The 22,353-nt window shown below is 43.9% G+C and overlaps 1 protein-coding gene across 7 annotated transcripts in view; it reads right to left on the bottom strand.

Annotated features, from left to right (window-relative positions):
• The window catches only part of Ntrk2 (neurotrophic receptor tyrosine kinase 2), a 346,711-nt gene extending 324,749 nt beyond the window's left edge, over positions 1-21,962 (bottom strand). For 4 of the 7 annotated variants that reach the window (XM_063243701.1, XM_063243709.1, XM_063243714.1 and 1 more), the window contains exon 1: positions 20,340-20,551. In XM_063243701.1, the coding sequence (XP_063099771.1) occupies positions 20,340-20,551 (212 nt within the window). Of the gene's footprint in view, positions 1-19,164; positions 19,226-20,339; positions 20,918-21,397; positions 21,584-21,824 lie in introns of those variants that run through there. The other 3 variants (XM_063243697.1, XM_063243700.1, XM_063243706.1) reach the window with 3 other exon arrangements.
• Positions 21,963-22,353: the final 391 nt, after the last annotated feature.

The following is a 22,353-nucleotide window of genomic DNA, read 5'->3' as shown; positions in this document are numbered from 1 at the left end:
TGCCTGAAACCCCTTTCTCGTGGAACGATGACAGGGACTGCCTTGCAACCCATCCAAGCCACCCAGATGATGATGACCCATGCTACCAATGATTCCTTCCATCTTTCAGAATAAAAAACTGAGGCTTCCCCATACCAGGTTGCTCACCCCAGGTCACATGGCTATCAAGACAGGCTTTAAACCTAGACTGCATGCCCCTGGTCTGAGCTCACAGCCACTGGATTTCCCAGGACCAGATGAGACAAGTATGCTGAGGATGGTGCACCTCTGAGCAGTGGTCACTGTTTGGAATCACTAAGATCATACTTCAAAACCCAACAGCTTCAGTGAGGAATATCTGCTAGAATTTCTACATAATAGATCTTCTCAAATAATCATGGCCTAAAAACTACAGTTAATGAAAAGGAACAAGGACACTTTTAGGATAGTTCCTGTATTATATTTACATAGAGTTATAATAGGAGATGAGAAGCCTTCAGATGCTTTTTTGTTTTGTTTTGTGTTTGTTTGTTTGTTTAGACAGGGTCTCCCTATGTGGTTCAGGCTGGTCTTGAACTCATTATGTAGCCAAGGTCGACCTCAAACTTGCAACAATCCTGAGTGCTGAGATTACAGGCATACGCCACCACACCTGACATTATCGTCAGACTCACACAATGTTAGGCTCTGAGAATGGAAGCTTCCTACAGTGCCTTTGGAATTTAAGAACTCAAGTGCCTGAAAGGAGTAAGCACTGTATTACCAGAGAGAAGCACACACACGAATTTCACCTCTCCTACCTATATAACTTGAGGAATGCCCCCAGCCCTCAGTTTCTTTGTCTGTGAAGTAAGATAATTAACAATAACAGGACTGTTGTGGAAATATGAAAATCGGTCCACCTCTGACGACTTCAGTTAATGTCAGCAATTAGTCAAACTGAACAAAAAGTGATGATGCTCAAGGCCTGGCCTGGTTACTAACTAGCTGGTAAGCTTAACCTCACAGCCTCCAGGGCCTGCATCCAAGGCAGAGCAAATTTGGACTTGATAATGTCTGTTCTCTTGTATACACAGTTTATAAGAAAAATTCCCCAAAATATCTGAAGAAAAAAGTTACACTCTGTATTTTTGTCTGAGAGTTTACAGAGCATTATTCTTAACTGTCTCTACTAACAAGATTTCCAACAAGGAAGGCCATAATTTATGATCAGTAAAATGAACCATGAAAAGATTAAAGTCTATATGAAACACTCCACTCTCCAGTAAGAAAATAGAAGTTTATCTTGCTTCATCAGCATGGCCTCTCTTCCAGATGTAAGGTGCAACGCCAACCTACAAACTATGTGCCTACAAACTGGCTGGCTAGGAGTCCTGTAGTTTGGGTCTGATCCACTTAGGGTGTTAAACTAAGCTTGGTAGTACATGCCTGTAATCCCTGCACTTGAGAGGCTGAGGCAGGAAGATTTCAGTGAGTTCAAAGCCAGCCTGAACTACATAGTGAGTCCATATCTCAAAAAACCAAAGAAAACTGAAAAAAAAAATAGGGTGTTGTTGGTCTTTTGTTAGTTTGATTAGTCAGTAAAATAGTTTCATTCAAACAATTCACATTTTAAAATCTGAATTCTCATATTCTCTTAAAATTATAGAGAATCCAATAAGTTGACCCAACTTCTCCTCCTGACAGCTACTGGAGGGTCAGCAGCACTGCCTGTCACCCTGAGGTTCGAGCACATTTCAGGATGTGACATCCTGATTGCCCCTGGCTGATCACTGGCTTGGGGAGAGACTTTAACACACCTGACTCAGTTCTGTTTGTAACATGCTCCGAGATATCAATGCTCCAACTGCTGTCCCACTTGACAGCCAGACAGAGAGACCCCAACACAATCTGATCCAACAAAATGGCACAGAACCTGCACAATACTTCTACCTGTCTCAGATTCACTGGAAACTTCCCCTGTTGTTAAAAATGAGCAAAGCCAGATGCAGATGTAGCCAAGCATAATGTAATACCTGGGATGGTGGCAAATACGACTCTTAGGAAATGGTATTTTTGGTTCTCAGTTTCCTTCTTTCATCCAATTTATTTAATGTCATTATATACTTCGTCTTAGGTCTCGGGTCTTTTGATAGGTCACATGGTTATGGTCTGGATCTTAAGTGTACTCCAAACACCTACATGATAAAGGGCTGGTCCCAGTTGGGATGCTCCTGGGAAGTAGAGAAAGCTTTACACCACAGGGTCTTGATGGGGCATAGGACATTAGGTCACTGGGAACACTGTTTCTCTCTCTCTTTCTCTGTCTGTCTCTCTCTGTCTCTGACTCTGTCTCTGTCTCCCCCCGTACCTCTCCCCAGCCACTGTCCACAATGAATTTAACAGTTCTGCTTCACCATGACGTTTTGCTTCACCACAGATTCAAAAGCAGAAAAGCCAAATGTCTACAGGCTGAAACCACGAGCCAAAATAAACTTCCCATCTTTCAAGCTGCTTACTGAAGGTATTTTACCACAATGACAGAAAGCTGACAAACATACACAGGAACCCAGCAAATGAAAACCACGCTCCTCGCAGATACCATGACACAGTTTTACCACATTAAACCATGAAGGGCTACAGATCAGAAATGGTTCTAGTCCTGAACTACTGCCAAGAGGGTGCTTGTGTCATAGGCAACTGAGTTAGTTAGAAATATTATAGGCAGTGAGACAGGATTAGGTCCTCCAAGGAGCCAGTGCAGAAGCCCAGATATCTTCAAACTGTTCAGGAGACAGATATCTCCTGCTCTGGGCCAAGCCTCAAAACTAAAGATCAAACAAATGCACCCATATCCTAAGGACTGCCTGCTATTCTAAATAGTTCTCTATCACCCTGTGGAAGTTAGGAGTCACCACCCAATCCCCAAAAGGAAGAGTCACTGTTCTCTAAGAATGCCCACTTTCTACATGACTCACTTCCCTATTTGTCCGTGATTTAATCAATTTTACCCGAGCAATTAATCTTATTGCTTAACCATAGTTCTGTCCCAATTTACGCCCATCTGCCTTGCAAGTTCCCAATTTTTCCCACCTTGGACCCATCTCATCCTATGATTTTACTTTATAAAAGTCCCTAGAAGAGACAGAGTCCTTGGCAACCCACTCAGGACTCCTTCTGTCTCTCTCAGACAGCTTGTCTTTCTCTCAATAAATATATTCTACTTTTAATCTCCATTGTTCCTAAAATTCATTCTTCAATTTTAGAGAACATGAACTCATACCAGGCATATAATAGGTCGAGAGTTTCATTCCCCCATATCACCTGGTTTATGTTTAAGCTATAATATTTATTTGGAGACAGTATATCCTAACATTAGCCAGTGTGAAACACCAGGCACTCATGCTGTGACTTGGGTGCACTCCGTAGCTAATGCAACCTGGCAGGCTCACGCAGGGCCCACCGCTGTCAGGGCTGGAGACACTGTGGGAGTTTGAAGGAGCTTTTCCTACGGCCCAGGAAGCCACCTGGTCTCATCTGCTTCCAATGGCTTCCAGGCCCAAACCATCTCTGCCCCCCGGGGTCCCAATCACTTGTCCAAGTTCTGGGACAGTCACAGAGTTGCCTCCCAGCACACCCAGTCCTGCTGCTGGTGCTGCCGAGCTCATCTCCATCCATAGGCAGGGTGGTTTCCACCTGGATGAGCTGCTCAGTCTTCATTTAAAAAGATGTCATCCCCCACCATCTGTTTGTCTGGTTTGCAAAGAGAATGAATCTGGCCTTCCCAGCAACAGAGACTAAAATCTTCTAGGCTCTGCCAGAGAGGATTAAACGATCAGTAGTCCAGATTCTATCAAGCCTAGCTAAGCCAAGGACGTGTGGGGTGGGAGCCTAAGACCCTGTATTGTGTCAGTTGATCATTACAGCATTGCAAGGCTAAATTCATGGATCGCTTTAGCCTCCTTGAGGAGCTGATGTCCTGTCTCTTTCCCCAGCTCTCACTGGCCTTCTCGGGAAGAAGAAAAATCTACTTCTGTGTTTTTCATAAAAGCTAAGAAATGCCTCACTCTTTTCCTTTAAGTGCACAGTGCCAGACAAAGCCGTGCTCCTGTGGAATTAGGGAGCCTGCTCCTTCTTAATAATGAGTTTCTCTTTTCACTGCCAGGAAGTTAAGGATGAACATTGAGCTCAGTTACAGCAACTATGCCAGTCATTAGGAGCAGATGGAGTTTTTATGTTCTTTTTTTACTTCTTGTTTCCTCTCATTTTTACTCTATTAATCTTATTATATAAATGATGACCATCAGTTATTCTAATACTGATAAGTTGTCACATTTCTACTACTCATTCAATAAAAATTAAGTGGTTAATATATACAGTATGCTGATAGAAGGACCTTATACTTGCTTTCAAGAAACGGATTAGTAAATAATTTCATCTATTTTTTTCTTTTACATTGCAGAATGGATTGCTCATAAAAATAAAATCTTCTTGAAACCCAAATCCAAATATGTAAATTATTTTTCTTTTTAATGCCTTTTTCTCTTTCCCTGTTATTTTAGGCAAACCAGTGTTGTATTTCTAAAGCATGAAGGAGAAACTCCAATGACTAGCCTGGGTCATAAGAACTCTTGGCAACAGTTGAGTCAGCACGGGTCAAGGCAGAATGCAGCTGAAGATTTCTTGGCCTTCAAGTCAGGCTGTCACTCCACACAGAGAGAGATTTTGGTGCTAATATTTCTGCTCCAGCATCAGGGCAGATCAAGCACAGCACACAGGAAAGTGAGCATCAGCCATAACGTCAAGAATGAAGAATGACTTAAGTGGTAAAAGTCTGGGATCTCCTGGAGGCACTCTTCTGACTTTGGTACAGTTTTGCAGCCCACATTTATAGGTGGTGGGAGTAAAGAGACAGATACAACGTGAGGGACACTTTCAGTTTTACCTTCGGTGTTACATTTCTCTTGTTAACCTCTAATCATTTTTACAGAGGGCTATAGATTACTTTCCTTGGAGTTGAAGTACAAAAATACTACTGGAAAGGGACCCCAACTGCAAGTATTTGTGTAAGGCCACAAGACATAGAAATTATTTTTGCAGAAAGGAAGTATAACTGTATCTAGAAATCTTAAATCTCCAATAAGAACCTTTAGTTCAAGGGTTATATCATTGTTTAGAAACATGCATTTTTCTTGGGTATCTAGATAAGTCATGTTTGCAGAGACAGTAGTGCGGCAGCTGCCAAGGGCAGGAGAGTACGAAAGGAGCCACTGCGTGATGCACAGGGTTGCAGTGTCACAAGATGAAAGAGTTCTGGAGACAGCAGGGGTGATAGTGCCCTGCACCTTACTATTGATGCCATAGAGCTGTCATTTTTAAGTGGTTAAAATGACAAGCTATTTTCTTTTGTTTTCTTTTGGTTTTTGGTACTGAGAATCAAACTCACGACCTTGCCAGCCAGGTGCTTATGCTGCTGAGTGAAATCCCCAGCCCTAAAATGGCAAGCTTATATTATCTGTATTTTATGACAGTTTTCAAAAAGAAAAATACATATAATCTATTAAAGGCTTACAATTAAAGGGTGAGAACAATTAAAAGAGCAAATGGAGTACTGCCTGACGGCCCGAGGGTTTAGAGGCACTGTTAGTAAACAACCTGCTAAGTGAAATGGATGGGCACAATGGAGTACAGCAATCTGCAGAACAAAGAGTATGACCTGAATAAAACAGAGGCTAAATCTGGTTCATGATTGTTCAGCACATAACTGGTCAATATTCCAATCATCCAAGTCCACCAGGTCCTATGAGACAAAAGCCATGCACACACTGGCCAGAGGACACACACTGCTGACAGTAAGAAAACGAATGCCCTTTAGGACTGTCCTCCTAGCCACAGCACCTGTTCAGTGCCAAACTCAAAGCCTTTTGCTTTTTAGCTCTCCACCAGCCTACAGAATCTGCTGTATATATACAATATATACAGAACAAAACCTATCAGCACAATGCAAACTATGTGTGAGGTGCTATTACAAACATTTTACATGGCCCAATTTCACCTCACAGCAACCTAATGAAAAAGGTACCATCATTGCCCATTTTCCAAATGGGGAAATGGAGACACAAAAAGTAATGACAAGTGCAAAATAGCATTGGCTCATTATCCCACACACACTATGGGAACTCTGAAACACCAAGTAGTCCTGCCTTACCACAAGTGTTGACCCCCTACACAAGCTCTCAAAGGAAATGATGGTGCACCTCAACATGGGTGTGCCAGCATGGGAAAGAGTGAGGTCCAAGCCTGCAGTCTGCAGTGGTGCTAACCAACTTCAGAAGTGTGAATTGTGCACACATCTGTATGTGAGGTTCCTTGAGGTGGTGAGACAAAGAGAGGAGGAGGAGGAGGAGGAGGAGGAGCAGGAGGAGGAGGAGGAGAGAGAGAGAGAGAGAGAGAGAGAGAGAGAGAGAGAGACCCAGCTGGAACGCAGGTGGTTTGTGCCCTTGAAAGGTATACATGGTAGTGGCTGACCTAAGTCTTGATACTCAGAACCAAAACTTAAAAAAATAAATAAAAAGACATCAAAACGTGTTTGCTGACTGATCATATTATGATTGATCGTATGAAACAATCAATCATTCTACAAAACATGTATGAAGTTAATTCCTGATCTCCATTTCAACTTTGTCCTCAGAGTAACTATCACTCTGGGATGTATATACACAGATACAAAATGCAATGAAGGAAGAGAAATGCCTGCATGGATTCTAGGGTAGGGTGATTTCAGCTTTACTAGTCATTATTTCCCTTGTGAGAGAGTAACTCCCTTAAAGGAGTTACTTCTTTAAGGGAGAAGAAACGCGATGGCTTAGAAGTTAAATGACACAGGGTCACCCAGGCTCACCAAGGAACCCATGACTCAACCAAAAATCAGACTTTTCTCCTCAGGGTTAAATACCACATGTCAGTTCCATAATTTCTATTCTTTTAAAAATATGTAACTGTCAAAATACACGTGGAACTCAAATATTTCCACATGTACGTACATTATGAAGATCCTGTGTTGTATAAACATAAATACATGCATGTTATTTATCTTGAGGGAAAATTATCTTTTAGGATTATTCAACACAATCTGTTCACCTATAGACTTCCTTACTCTATTTTTAAAAGCCTTCCAATCTCATGTCTATCAGTTGTTTTACAATCAGTTTTACAAACAATTATCAAAGTTTCTCAGATGCCTGGTAGTGTTATAAATATACGGGAAGCTCTATTAACCATTCATTAAATCAGCTTAAGGTATTCGGATTTCAAAGTCACAAAAAGGTATTGTGAGATGGTGTGTTAAACTGACCCTAACACACCACCTTTTTTATACAGCTCGGGTTTGTAGTTCTTAGAGAGAAACAGAGTCTTCACTATCATGCTATGAGAAGGATAAATCACATTTGAAATCTCACTCCTGCACCATTTTTATGTGAAATACCATAAATTCAGTCACAGGGAAAACTGCAATTGATCCACAAGACTCTCCATTATTAGCTATTATGTGACAGAGAGGCACAAATCTTTCTCATTAGACCCATTTGTCGGTAGGAGAGCAGGTATCCCTGTGTTCTTTTTTCCCTGGGTTCATCTCTGTAGTTGTGCCCACCCCTGTCTTTACCTGCTTGCCCACTGGCCCTCTTCCTGGTGGAAGCCTGCCTCACTAGACCTTGCATTGCCATTGATTTCTTACTGTACATGAATTAGCACTGCACATGTTAATTCCATAAAGCATATTTATATACATAAACATCTAAACCTGATGACTTTAGAGAAGTCCCATCAGTAGTTATGAGACCAAATCATAAATACTCTGATTTGGAATTATAAAGAACAGCTTCATCCACATGTGAGGACAGGGTTCACATGTGTATGTCATCTGTACCTGTGTGACACATTGCCCTTGCGCGCTCTGTGCCCTGGTGGAGGGTACAGACAGGGACATGGGTGCACTCCATAACACAGAGCAACAGGAGCTGCCTATATGAGCACATGGCAGCAGGGTCATCCCGCATCCTGGGAAGCTCAAGGAGAGATGTGAGTGACAAGTAGGCATTTCAAGAGGGACAGGGCAGGAAACAGTTCCAGGCTCAGGGCACAGCTGCCACAAAGCCCGGAGAGAAGTGAGAGTGGAGGGCAAGGCCGGTGGCTGAGAGGAGCCACAGCCCATGTTGAAGGATGGGAAACAGACACAATGATGCTATAGAGGTGGCTTTGAATCTGTCAACACAGCGTGTACAAGACTTGGGAAGAAGGTACGAGCTCTGATACGCAAAGCATCTTGACGGAAAATATCCATCAAATGGGGAAGCCAGGCAAGCAGTTCCATAAAGTGGCAAAATGATCATCTGAAAGTGGTCCAGAAAATTCAGAAAGAAGACTGACAAAAGACTCACAATTCAACAGGGAAACAAAACTAATCCTAAAATGTTTTCAGAGGAAAAGTATAGTAGTGGTAAATGAATAGACAGATAACTAAGGGAATAACCCAGATCCACAGGTCTGCTGTATAATGAACTTGCTATTTTAAATTAGTGAGGACAAGCAAAAGTAAATATTAAAGTTATCAGACACTGAATAGGGTGATTTACTACCTTGAAAAAATAATTTAAAAATTTCTACAATACCTTGAAAAAATAATTTAAAAATTGCTACACCACTTCTTGTATTTCAAAAATCCAAATAGAATAAAGCATTAAGTGAATATATAAAACAGTAAAAATAGTGGAAGAAAATATAGGAAACTTGATTTATACGGTGAGAAAAGGGAAGACCTTTATTAGCCACATCTGTAACATAGATGTAATAAAGGAAATAGTAAGTTTTATTTTTTAAAAATTAATTGCATTTTATAAGAAGGAGAGAAGATGAGGAAGGGCAGGAAGAAGGAAAGGATATCACCCTGTAGTCGACCTCAGAAGACATACAAAATGTTAGACAAAGGACAAATACTCTACTGTCAAAAGACATTTTAGAATCAACTTTTTAAAAAAGTCACCCCAAACCAACAGAAAAAGAAAATGGTAAAGGTACGTGACAAAGTACTTCACTGAAAAAGAAACATAAATGACTTACAAATGTATGAAAGGTACTCAATCTGTATTATAAGTACAAAATTGCAAAATGAAACAATTGTGATACTATGTCTCAGGAATCTGATTGACAAGTGTCAAAAGGTTTGACCATGAGTAGTACTGACTTAGTTGTAGAAAAGCAGGTACTTTAGTTTTAGTGGAAAAATGAAATGATGTGACCTCTTTAGTAAGACACTTGGAAATATCTATCAAAATCACAACTGTCTGATAAATGTCATGGCAATTCAAATTTTACAAACTTTTTATATGTAAAAATCACACGTGTGTAAGAACTTGCACATTGAGTTCTGTGTTAATGGATCTGTGTTATTCCATTAATCAGTCTGCCTATGTACATACCAATATTACATTTCTATCTCCTAAAGCATCATGGGAGTAGTTTTTTTCCTATAAATTGTTCAAGAAGAGGCTGGTTAAGTACATCAGTCTACCTAATGGATTACTATGAAGAAAGAGAGGCTTGGTGTAGACAGGATTGTGTGGGAACATTAGGGTGTGAACACTGAATACAGAACGTTCTCATTTAATTCAAGACAAAGAATAGTCACCTATGTGCCATGTATGTAAGCAGACTACTTCCTCAGGAGACACGCAAACTAGAATCAGCTGTTGGCTATTGGAGAGAGGGACAGAGCGACTGAATGTTGAGACATGTGAGGAAGGTTGATGGGGGAAATCAACTTTTCCTTTGCACTGTTTGCATCTGTATATATGTATGGAGTCTGGGTTTGGTTTGTGGTTTGGGTTTGCTTTTCTTTTGTGGGACAGGAATTGAACCCAGGGAGCTCTACCACTGAGGCATAGCTCCAGTCCTTTACACTTTTTAAAAATTTTGGGAGTAGATCAGAGTAAGTCACTCAAGCTGGCCTTAAACTTTCAATCCTCCTGACTCTGACTCTGATCCTTGGTTTATTTGCATTTCTGATCACATTCAGATGTTACTTTTTAATAATTAATTACCCATAAAATCCCATCCAAGAATGCATTTCAGAGAAAAGATGTGCAAAATCACTCCCAGTGTGAGAAGCAATGACAGAGGGCCTAACCCTTCCAGGGAAGGAAGGTGTGAGTGAGGCACATGCTGGGTATGGAGGAAGGGAGGGAAGAGGAGGCCCACACGGGGACACAGGTCTGGTGGAAGGACTTCAAGCCCCATAGTCCCTTTGTGATGGCTCTGTCATTACAGAGATGGATGCCTTGAGAAAGCTCAGTTTAAAGCCAGGGAACATTTTAAATGCAGAATTAAATGCCCCTGCTCTAATTCCAAGATCACCAAGCAAGCTTCTGGTTATAATTTGTTCTCCTTTATAGATGTGTGGGTGTAGAAAGAAATCGTTTTGCTGTACTGTGTATTCTGTTCCATGTAAGAGTTATATGCCTCTTTTGACCACAATACAATGACAACATGAGTTTATGGTTTTAAAAACTAAAAGAAAGAAATCTACAATTTTAGTCTTTATTTTAAGAGACATGTAGAACTCCAGGACAATAATAAACAGTGATAAGGTAAGATCAGTATTTTTAAAAGACCACTCTGGCTACCATGTGACAGTCAGTAAAGAGGACCTAGACAAAGACAACAGTAGCATCACTAAACTATGTTCTTATGAGAATTCAGCTGATCCTCATTCCATGCCCCATCTAGAATGGTGTTAAGAAGCGGCCAGGTCAGCCTTTCTCAACATACCTCAAGTACTCAGCACAGTGCCAACATAGAGAAGAGCTCAACAATAGCTAAAGAAAGAAAGAGGAAATACACCATAGAGATTTTTAAAAAGTAAACATATAACACATAAAAGGAAAGTTTAGGAAACTGAACTGCAGCATTTCCTAAGTGAATGAATAGCATAGTTAACGAGACCTGGAGTCCAGGTTTCTGGCCCATGTCACTGAATGGATCATGGGGCTGCTAATCTTGAAATAGATCTAGGAATTTAATTTGTAAATGTTCAGTGTGATACAGTATCCCATATCCAAGAAGCCTGTTCAGTTGACAACTGGAGATATATCGGTCCAAAGATCATCCCTGGACATTGCTGGAAACACAGAGTAAGACATTACTAGCATAAACAAGACAACCAAAGCCATGAGCAATAGGATTCTCAGGAGGACCTGCAGCTGCAGGACACAAACTTTAAAGGACATCACTTTGTAAGGGAAGAACAGCATAAGGGGAACCCCACAAGCAAGGCAGTGTGAACAAGAAAGGTGTGGTGACACTAAGACAGAGGAAGAGGGCATTCCAGGAAGGAAGGAAGAAATGCAGCCACCTTCTGCCGGGAAGTCAAGTAAGATTCAAACAGAGAAACACATCCTTCAAAGGTCTTCGGGACTGTGATAGCAAGAGTTTGGTTAAACAGTGGATGGAGAATGGGTTAGAAAGTGAGGAAACAGATGTAACAAATTTGTATTCATCTCATAAAAATCAATCTTCTGAGATCTGGCTTCAAATTGAGAAAGGACAGGGCAGCCACAAATGAAGGGTGGAAGAAGGATAGAACAGTGTAAGAGGAAAACCCTAGCATAACGGTGGGAGGGGGACATTGGTGCCTGCTCCAATGTTAATGTCAGATATCCCGTGAACTGAAGATGCAGGTGAGACAGAGAAACTCGTAGGCAGAAAAAACATTAAGAGGATGAGATCTTAACAGAGACAGAGTGACAAGGGGCAGTGCAGAGGCCCTCCAGCCTTCCCAGGGCACTAAAGGCACAGGTCAGCTCCCTGGAGTGCAGCATGAGCAGGGGCAGCCACAAGGGCATCACAGAAAAAAACAACCCTCAGTTGGATGGCTGCCACCTAGGATTGGGGACTGCTCCTGTGTAGCATGAGAGGGTGACAGAGGGTGACAGAGGAGAAGCAGCCTCTTTACAACAGCCCATTGTATTCTAGTTTCATGAGACTTTCCTCATTCCTAAAAGACCTACAGCAATCTCTCCTTTCACGAGGGTTGAGCCCTATGACCAAGACCCTCCTCAGAAAGGTCCCACCATCCCCATACCAACACACCAGGCACCATGCATCTTGCACATGAACCTCGGAGCATCTGGCACACCCAACCTGAGGCAAAGCCCATATCCTACCCACCCCACCCCCCGGGAGTTCCTTTCCAGGCTCCTCTCCCACATCACCTCTCTACCCTAGCTAACCTCCCACAAGTCACCATCTAAAAAGCATACACAACCCAAGATTTCTTTGCAGTCATCAAAAGGGCTTTACACTCTAATAGCTGCAGAAGGTGTGTGTGTGTGTGTGTGTGTGCGTGTATGCGCATACGTGTGTTGCATGCGTGTGTGTGTGTGCACATATGTGCATGTGCTGTGGGCAGTGAGGGGAGATGAGAAGCAGAAATGACTGAGAGTCACCACAAGAAATGGACAAACCCAGCTGTCTTCAACTGTTCCAGCTGCTACAACAAAACCCTGCCACCAACTCAGTCATTCGGGAACACCAGGAAGGCTTGTCTCATGGCACAAGAGGCAAGGAAAGAGGCAAAGGCAGGCCTGCTGTCTGGGGAGAACTCTCTTCTCACAGATGGCTTCTGTGTGTCTTCACATGGTGGAAAGAACGAGTGCGCTGTCCCAGTGCAGCCTGTTCAGCCAGGGCACTCAGCCCCTGATGATGGCTCTGCCGGCCAGGACACCAGACCTCCCCGACCACCACACCAGGAAGCAAGTTGCAGGATGTGAATCAGGAACATACAGACTCAGATCACTGCCCTAGGTCTGCAGGGGACACAGCCAGCTGCAAGAGAAAGCTGCTACAGTGTCTTTTGAGTGGCAGCAGTTAGGGTTTGGAAGTAAAACCGCAAGACACCGGAAGAGTGTGCTGCTTTGCTGATTTTCTAAGTTGAGAGACTGGATAGTTTGATTTCATTTTAATTCTTTTTTATTGTACCTCACCAGGGAATTCTGAGATCATCATCCTATCACCCTATCGCCCCGCACACCCAGTCCTGCACACACATTCCTGGGCAGGGCAGGAGGCAGCTTGTGCCACAGTGAGCAAGGCTGGAAACTCAGGCCTAGCCCCTCTGCCACTCACCGCAAGGGACCAGGCCACGGAATGTAAAAGGAGCCACTGTTCAAAGCGCACACTTTAGAAGACCTATCTATTTAAACTGCATGATATTTTAGAGGTAGAAATCCAAAATTTCAACATCTTTTGGTTTTGATTATATTTTTCATTTATCTTGAAAACTGATCAAAGGATAGATACAATGGGTCCTTAAATAGTAACCAGGATGGCTACAAGACCAATGGATTAACATCCATATACCCTTACTTAGGGAAGATTCCCATCGGATCCTGGCCAAGAGGGCTAAGCCAGAAGGATTAAAACAAATTAGTAAGTAGTGAAGAAGGCAAATCCTTAGCAGAAAAAATTTCATAATTCAAGATATTTAATTGATTCATAACTCAAGATATTTAATTGAACAATGGAGTTTATCACAGATTTCTATTTTCACAGATCCATGGTATACACACGAACATCTTTCTAGTATATGTATGTATAGGTACATACATACATTGTGTGTGATAGGTAATGTAGGAGAAACGAACTGTATAAGACAGGATGACATGTTAAATATGGCCCTCATTTGCAATAGATTTTTATTCTATACAATGTTGCCCTCTCCACTTTCCTCTTAACAGTATCACAGACTGCAAAAGATGGTGAACAAAGAGATTCCAGAAAGAGACGGAATGAGAAGAAGGTTCAGGCCACCTCTTCCCTCACACTGCCTGGGCCCTGGAGGCCCAGATGGACAGCAGGCTGAGAAGGTCGCCCTGTGTGAGGTGTTAGAAAGTACCCTGCCCCTCCCCAGGATTTGCTGGACTAAAGTGGTCCGGCAAACTAATCAACCTGATAGTCCCTCAGAGCTTGTCACATCTACCCCTCCTGCTGCAGGCTGAGGGGTTCAATTTAAATAAGATGTCTAGATGGGCAGGATGGGGTGTGCCTAGACTTCCAGCACTCAGAGAGGCTGAGGCAAGTTCAAGCCCAGCCCGGTCAAACAGGGACTGAACAAGACCCTGTCTCAAACAAAGGCTGGGGACAAAGCCCAGTGTGAAGGTCCTGGGTTCAATCCCCAGTACCATGAATAAATAAGCAGATGACTGCAAAATACCTTTCAAGTCCCAGGGGAGAAGCATCATGTGAAAAGACAGGTATGTCACAGGTTCTCATTCAAAAAGCCACAGAGAGGTTGCTGATTGATTTCTGGATTTTGTTCACTGGCTCAGTTATCAATTTTAGGCCACTTGAGATGCTAGGGGTGAAAGAGGAGTCTTGTCCAGGTATTTTGGGGGAGCTAGAAAGAAAGTTCTGAGTGTTCCTTCGTTCTGCTGTGTTCCCCACCCTTCTCTACGACCCAACTTTAGTGTATGAATTCCCTAAGGAAGAGGAACATTTGAAATTAAAAAAATAACAATAATAAAAACAACCAAAGAATCTGTCTTGTTATGCAAAAAAACTGCTTGTTATAAAGCACTGCTTTGAAATCTGTAGATCCTGAACTTTTTGATTACTTATCTCACAGAAAGGTGATTTGCACAGGATGAGTCTCCTTAACTTGTTTCCTTCCTGCTGGTATTTCTTAACTGAGAGCCTGTAGTCCACTGCTCAGTCTAAGAACAGGAAGCAGAGGGGATCCATGCTAAGGGAGAGTCACTGATATGCACGAAGATATTCCAGGAAAGTGTTTCTGGTCCCTGCAAGGCCTCTAATGAGTTGTGGCCTTGGGCAGCTCTGCACTGCCTTGGGTGCTTGCAGAGCTGCAGCAGATCATTTCTGGGGCCCTAATTCAAAGTAAGCCTTCTGAACACTGACCCAGGCACAGTGGGCTCATCACCCCCAGGCCTACTACCATTAGCCTTATTAGCAGCTCCACCTATTTACAAAGAAACAGTGTAGGGGACCTCACTGTAATACTGAAAAACATGCCCACACTCTGGCACCAAAGACCCTGAGATTTGTGTGCTGCTGCCTTCGAGTGTCAGACACCATTTCTGTCTCCCTTGCTGATGGCTAAGCTGCAGGGCTCCCCAGCTGATGCTCTGTGGAACTTCAGAGCCAGGAGCAACTCATCTGAGAGTTGAATCCAAAGCTCTCGGTTTACATCTGATAAGCTGAGGCCAAAGCAACTATACACTGCTTTAAAACAGGATAGTTGGTGACTTAGGAACATGCTCCCAAGTCTCCAGTTTTCCAGGAGATGCTTATTTATTTATTTTTGGAAACATATAAAGAAAGAACTTAGCATCTGCACACTACTTTTCTTCAGAAGGTTTTTTAACTTCAGGGGCATTCACTCATAAATCAATATTTATGACTTTCTAAGCCCCTGGATACTTCAGAAAGCAAGGTAAATGATGAGAAGTCACCTTGATTCAGTGGGATCTTTGCTTTTATAAATGGAGGGACTGATTAGTGATCAAATGTGGAGCTAAAATTATCAGGCCACTGCAGGGCTCAGATCTATGGCATGTGTGACTGGAGGGTGGGGTTTAACAAGTTACCTGACTGAGTAGATTAGGAAAGCGATCAACTATTAACAAATTATTAACAAAGGTTCTGGTCTCTCTCTCTCTCTCTCTCTCTCTCTCTCTCTCTCTCTCTCTCTCACACACACACACACACACACACACACGTATACACACGTACACATAGCATCCAACAAGGAAAAAGTTTACTTTGCCTCAATATCTTTTTCTGCAAATCTTCTATCTTCTTACTGATTTATAAGCATCAAGCAAGACTACTACGTATTGACATTTGCTCTCAGGGGCAGCACGTTCAATGCCACATGCTACCTTATAGTTTATGAATTTATAAGAAGCTCCTAGAGAAGTGGAAGAGTCAAAGTCGTTGGAGGTTAATGCTACTGAATGCTATTTAATATTGACTTGATAAGGTTTCTTTCTCTTACCAGAAAGACAAGTAAAGAGTTAAAGCCAGGGCACTTGCTTAGTATCCAAGGCAATAAAATAAAAGAAACAAAAAGAAATTCAATTTCCCTTCCCCAGTTAAACAAAACTCTAGGTTTTATATTCCTCCGACCTAGATATACTCAAAGAGATCATACAGAACGTTCCTAGGGAAAAAGAGACCTCAACTCAGCTGTTCGGCCAAGTCTTCAGCTTAGAAAATGTCTTCACAAGGGAATATTGAAATGGATCCAAAAAGAGGTTTATGGGATAGAATCAGTGAACGACCCTGAAAGGCCCACACTCAGCAGGAGAAAGCTGCAGCCACACTGCTGCAACCTGCCATTACTTGCTTGTAATAACATATGACCCACATCAGCCCTCTGAATTCCCATAAGAAAATATCACTTTTCAGAGAAGAAAAAAATCAAACACATTTTCCTGTATAGTCAGTGATGGGTGATGGAAGTGGGAGGGAAGAGAAAGCCTGGTCAGGAGGGCCGTTGGGCTTTTCTGTTGTTTTACCCAGCACAACAAAACTCTCCATATTGCAGGGATGGAGTGTGTGGAGCTGCAGGACTTCCCGAGGCTTGTGCTCAGCCGAGCTCTGTAAATACCTCCACTGTGAAGACAGTGTGCTTTCAACTCCAGCTCACAAATTGCGCTAAATAATGAATGATTTAAATTAGACTGTTTTATTTATTAACAAGTCCAGTGTGGCTTATGTAACCACACTCAAAATATCAATGCATGGTTCTTAAATGCAGGAAAAGCACAGTCCAAAGTTCCAGAGTTCCCAGGGGAGAAGATGAGAAGTAAATATCAGAGGAATAAAGACTGGTGTCTTTCACTGAATCCTAGTGAATGCCAGGATTTTTAAAATGCAGTGTGATTAATTGTAATGGCAAAGCTTATGAAGGTGAGAGGGCCAAAATCAATGTATTAATGGCACAACAGCTTTGGGCCGAGCTTCCTTGAATCCTCACAGTTGTTGCTGTTTAACCAGGCCAACAATAAACTGCACATAGATGTTCTCACGGGAAAAGCCGCAAATTCTCTTTGTGTTGCGCTTTAAAAATTAACTTGATTTATAAATATTACCCCAAATAAGCGAACACCACCCATGCAATTCAGGAAAAGATTCCTGCTGGCCTTCACAAAACATGGACAGTATAAAAATCCATGCCCTGCCACAGCGAGGGAGATATAGTTAATACTACTGAACTGTACACTGGAAAATAATCAGGGTGGTACATCTTGTATTATTTGTTTTCTACCACAGTAACATAAAATATCACTACTTTATTTTAACCGTGTCTTTTACTACCTGGATGAGACAGAATTTGCCCTTTGCTATGCATTTTGGCACTTGATACAACTGAAACTTAAGTGGCCAGTTATATAATTGCAACAGCACGCTTCATTCCCAAATTCTACTTCTATGTGACATTGGCATTGGTTTCCTACACTGCTGTGGTTTAACCAATTCCAAATATCTGGAGTGACCATTTAGCAGTCTGATAATAAACAGGTATAACATCTGTCTATTGAAAGAGATGCATAGCTCTAGCCATGACACATTAATGAGGAAAGGATACAAGACAATAATGGAAAGATTTTCTAAAAGGCAACGTGTTATGACTCTAACAGAAGTATGTCAGCTGAATTGAAATATGTGTACAAACATAATAATATCCAACTTTTAAATTCATCTATGTATATATTTTTAAAAATGTTCTGCCACTGCCTCTCTTTGAGCCCTGGTGCTCAGTGGTTTAAAGTATAGATACTAGAAGATATGCTATGTTTAATTTGTTGCTTTAGTAAGTTCTTGGACCACATTTCTTATACCATATTGTTTCAAAAAATAAAAACATGTAACTTCAGCTACACACCAGTAGACTAAAACTTTACTATTTTAGAGTTAATCCTGCATCACAGAAAAAGTATTTAAAATGAATAATTTAGTTCTAACTGTAGCTGATAGCCACTGGCCAAGCATCTCAGAATTGCAGAAACTAATATTAATATGTAAGAAAAAGAGAACAGATGGGGTGTTATATGAATGAGAGGGAAACAAGTTCATCTATTGATGTCACTGTGAGATCAAGAAGGCAGATTTCGAACTAGTTACACGATGGTTTTTCCAAGCAGGTGTTGTGACAAGCCTTGAGGACAGACACTGAGACACGAGGTCCTGTGCGCCAGCGCAGCTGAGGAACAGGTAGATAGCCGCACCTCAGCCAGGCTTCACATTTCCCAGCCTGACTCATGTCACTCGCCCAATTCCTGTCCTGCACATGTACTCCTACAGCCCCCCCCCCGCCATCCCCCGAAACCACTGCATTTCCAAATCAAAAAGAGAAAAAACAACAGGAGTAGAAACTGGGAGTGCCATGACCGAATGGATGATTAGGAAAAATGCTTTAGTAAATATTTAAAGATCCATTTTTAAAAATCCTGACAATAGGAATTTGCCATCAGATACAAAAGAAGTAACAACTGTGAGGATTCAAGAAAGCTTGGCCCAAAGCTGTTGATTTTTTATATACATTAAACAACTAAGATGATAAATATTTTAAATAATAATTTTTTCACATCTAAAGATAGTTTTATTTTTTCCTTAGCTGATGACCTTAAAATAATAAAATGAAAATCATCAGCTATCTCTCAGTTCTTTCTCATTATATGTCTGTCATCTAGTACAGACTTTAAAAACAATCAGGAAGATAAAAACTCCCTGTTTAACTGGATAAACACCCTCTTCACAGTCTCCAAACAGGGCAAAGGGCCCCAAACCCATGGCCTCCTCCCTCTGACTACTGACTGACACCCTCTTGTGAAAAAGAGACAGGTTCTGACATAAGGGCCACTGACTCTCTGGACCAGCCTCCTGAGCTCCCACTTGCCCAGCCCAGGCCAACACGGCAGGGGCTCTACCCACCCTTCCACTCCTGCCCACTGCTGTTCTCCAACCCTGGCATACAGCACAGAGACCCACAGGCAGCTGCTCCAACGAATCTCCACTATGCCAGCCTGGCCTGTTCCTCTCGGCTTTGTTACTATTTCTTGCTCTCCAGCCTCACAACTTGAGCATCACCAGTAGAACAGATAACAAAGACCAGGAAGGTCTACTTACATAAAAGACAGGTTATCTCCATCTACTAGGCTGGTGGAAACACAGCCGCACGTTTTCCGTGGGGGAGTAAAAGCATGCGCACTCGCCAACCGGAAGGCCACAGCCCAAGCCCTACTTGCAGGGCTTCCTATCTCAGTGCCAAACACTGTAAAGGAAAGCAGGGGAAACTTCTCCTTGTTAGTCTCTCCACAGGTAAATGCAACCACACGTTCATGAAATGCATAGTGTGGCACAGTCCTTAAGACAGAAAAATGCAACGCCTTCTACAGATGTGATTTAGGAACACTAGAAAAAATACAGTGAGTCCTTGCTTGATAATGTGTCACCAGGCCTTCTAAGGGGAGCACAGAGACACACAGCCCTGCTTCTCCATCAAGCTAGGGTAAGTTATATCACCTTGGGGGACACGGGGGTCCAAGGCTGGTGCCAGCATCCACCAGAGCCCACACACTGCTTCCTCATCCACCTAGTCCTGAGATGGTATTCAGTGAACAGTTAAGAGTCATAATCCAAATGGTTTCCAAATCATATCTCTGGGAAGTCAAGTCCAAATTAAATCAGAACAAGCTTTTAGGCTGCCAACGATCACATTTTCTCTTTTGAGTGAGTGCATTTCAACACTCACAACTTCTCCTCTTACTAAGAGATCATTTTCAGGACTATCTCCGAATGCAATCTCCTCAACAAAATCTGATAGATAAGAAGAGAAGGGAAACTGGTTAACTCTGAACCTCAGAGAAAGATGTCAAGGGAGAATTTCCTTCCTTTCCACAGATTTCTCAAGTTAATTATTTTAACCTACTTTCTAGTAAATGTTACTGAAACTTCTCCTAACAATATACATACAGAATTTTATGAAATGAAAGTGCCCCAAACCAAGCTACTGCATGTGAAAAGCCTAAAGCATACTCAGCACATCTTTGAAATATAAATGCATATAAAATACCTTCCCACAATGAAAACATACATATTACTGTCATATAGATATATGTAAAACTGTCAAGCTTCTGCCTGTCTTAGCAGCCTCAAGCCACTGAAACATAACTGACAAATGCCCCACGCCTGCATTTCTGCTTTCTGACTTCACACACTTGCGTTCAGATTCAGGACGTATGCCTGGCCAGCCTGAGCCCAAGGATCGAGGGAAGAAAGGCGGAAGAGCACCAGGAACTCACATTTCCGTGATGTTCTCGGGGTCTGCACTGTTAGGCTCCAGCCTTGGAAAGGCCACAATGCCAGGCGAAGGGTTGCTGCACCAAATCCGAGAGGCACTGCATTTGCAGGGCTGCGGACAGGCAAGCGCGGACCTCCAGAAGCCCAGGATTAGCCAGCAAATGCCCCAAAGCCGCGCCATGGCGGGTCCATGCCACCTCGTCCAGCTCAACATCCCTAGTCGCCAGTGCCAGCCCGGATGAGTGTCGCCTCCTTGCACCCGCCGGCTTCTCCTGCCGGCGCGGGGAGGCCCTCCTGCGCTTTCTGCCCTCCGGACTGGACTCTTCTCTGTTTGTTGCGTGCGTGCGCAGAGTGCAGGGTGTCCAAGGCTGATTTCGTCCTGGGTTGAGTGTATCTGGGCAGGCAGAAAGGTTCACAGTGGCTGGGGCATCGCAGGGCGCTTCGCAGAGGGCGCTAACGCCGCTCGGAGCTCGGCCTTGGCCGCAGACGCATGGTTAGCACGCCGGGCACCGGCCCTCGGCGCTGGGGACGCTCTAGGGCGCAGACTCCTGGCTAGCGGGATCCGGCAAGTACCTCGGGGCTAAGGACAAACAGACACCCATAAGACCAAGTGCAGGACCCAAGGTACCATTAACCGGGACACACTCCCTCCGCGCTCACCCCCCACCCCGACCCCAGCCAAGAGACTGTGGATGGATGCGCGCCTGGCTCCGGCCCGGGAATCAACTGGCCCCACGGATGGCGCTGATGCAGCTAGGGCCACCAGTGTGCCGGCCGTCTCTCTGAGCCTGAGACCCAGAAAAGAAAGGTAGGGACAGAGTCCCCAGGACAAGATTCTATGGCACAGGCCAGGCAAAAGGCTCTTGAAAGGGGAACACACAGACTGCTGGCGGCGCTGGCTCTGAGACGGAGCCCCCAATGATGCTGCAGAATCCACCACGGCCGCGGGCGCGGAGGGCGCGGGCAGGTGGTGCGGCACATTCCACCTGGGAAGCGGCTGCAGCCGCCCAGAAGCACCGCAAGGGCCGAGGCAACGAAACGCGCAGTCCGCGCGGCTCACCCGGCTCACTCCTCCTGCCGCCGGCTGGGAGCGCAGCTAGCGTGAGAAGGAGCAGCGAGGCTCCGGCTCCGACTCCGGCTCCGGCTCCAACCCAATTCCGGGAGCCGCCGCCGCCGCCTCTGCTACTGCTGGCGATGTGACGTGAGGGCTGACGCAGAGCAGGGGCAGAAACTCCAGAAAATTAGTCTGAAATCCAAAAACACACACGCTCATACACACACAAACGCATAACGCCCTCCAGACAAAAGCAACGGGGAGGGGAGGTAATCTGGGGGCGAGCTGGGGGGAGGCGGCTTCGGTGCGATGCCACTGGCCGCAAGAAGACAGCAGCATGTGGGAGTTCACACGCGCGCACACACACACGCACACACCCGGCCGTGTGGACACGCGCGTGCGTGCGTGCGTGTGTGTATGCAGATCTAGCTACCTCTGGCATGGACCACTCCGCTTCTCGACGCCTCTCGCCCCTAGTTCGCACCAATGTCTCTCCTCTGCCACTGCAAGGGAGACTGTCACTGTTTTTGAAATGGAAACTGGGCTTGGTTCAGCTCTGTAAAATGCGCTGATTCTTATTATAGGAACCTCCCTTTCCTCGCCCTCCCTGCTGCGTTCTCCTTTTCCTCCCTGCCTAAAGGGGACCGGAGCTAGCCCCAAATGAGTAACACTGTAAAGCTACAATGCGCTCTACGCTGGCAGACCAAGAGTCACTGCTCCCTTTCTAGATCACCTCGTTGGGGATCGCTTTTGGGAGGGTCTTCCTTGGGTGCTTGTGCAGAAGGAAGGGAGTGTCCACCCAATTTAGCTATCTGCGTGGGTCTTTTTTCTGCCCTTTTGTACCATCACACGCTCGCGAAACGAAGACGCGTGAGGGCAAAGGTGCGTGCCTGGCGCGGACAGGGCTAGTGCGCCGCGGCTTCCCGGCCTGTCCGGTGCGTGGCGCCGCGTCATTTTCTCTC

Source organism: Cavia porcellus, unplaced genomic scaffold (genome assembly GCF_034190915.1).
Source record: "Cavia porcellus strain 051 isolate PalLab524CR breed Dunkin Hartley unplaced genomic scaffold, mCavPor4.1 scaffold_2, whole genome shotgun sequence".
Taxonomy (NCBI): domain Eukaryota; kingdom Metazoa; phylum Chordata; class Mammalia; order Rodentia; family Caviidae; genus Cavia; species Cavia porcellus.
Note: the sequence above shows the minus strand (reverse complement) of the source record. Positions and strands in the feature narration are given on the sequence as shown.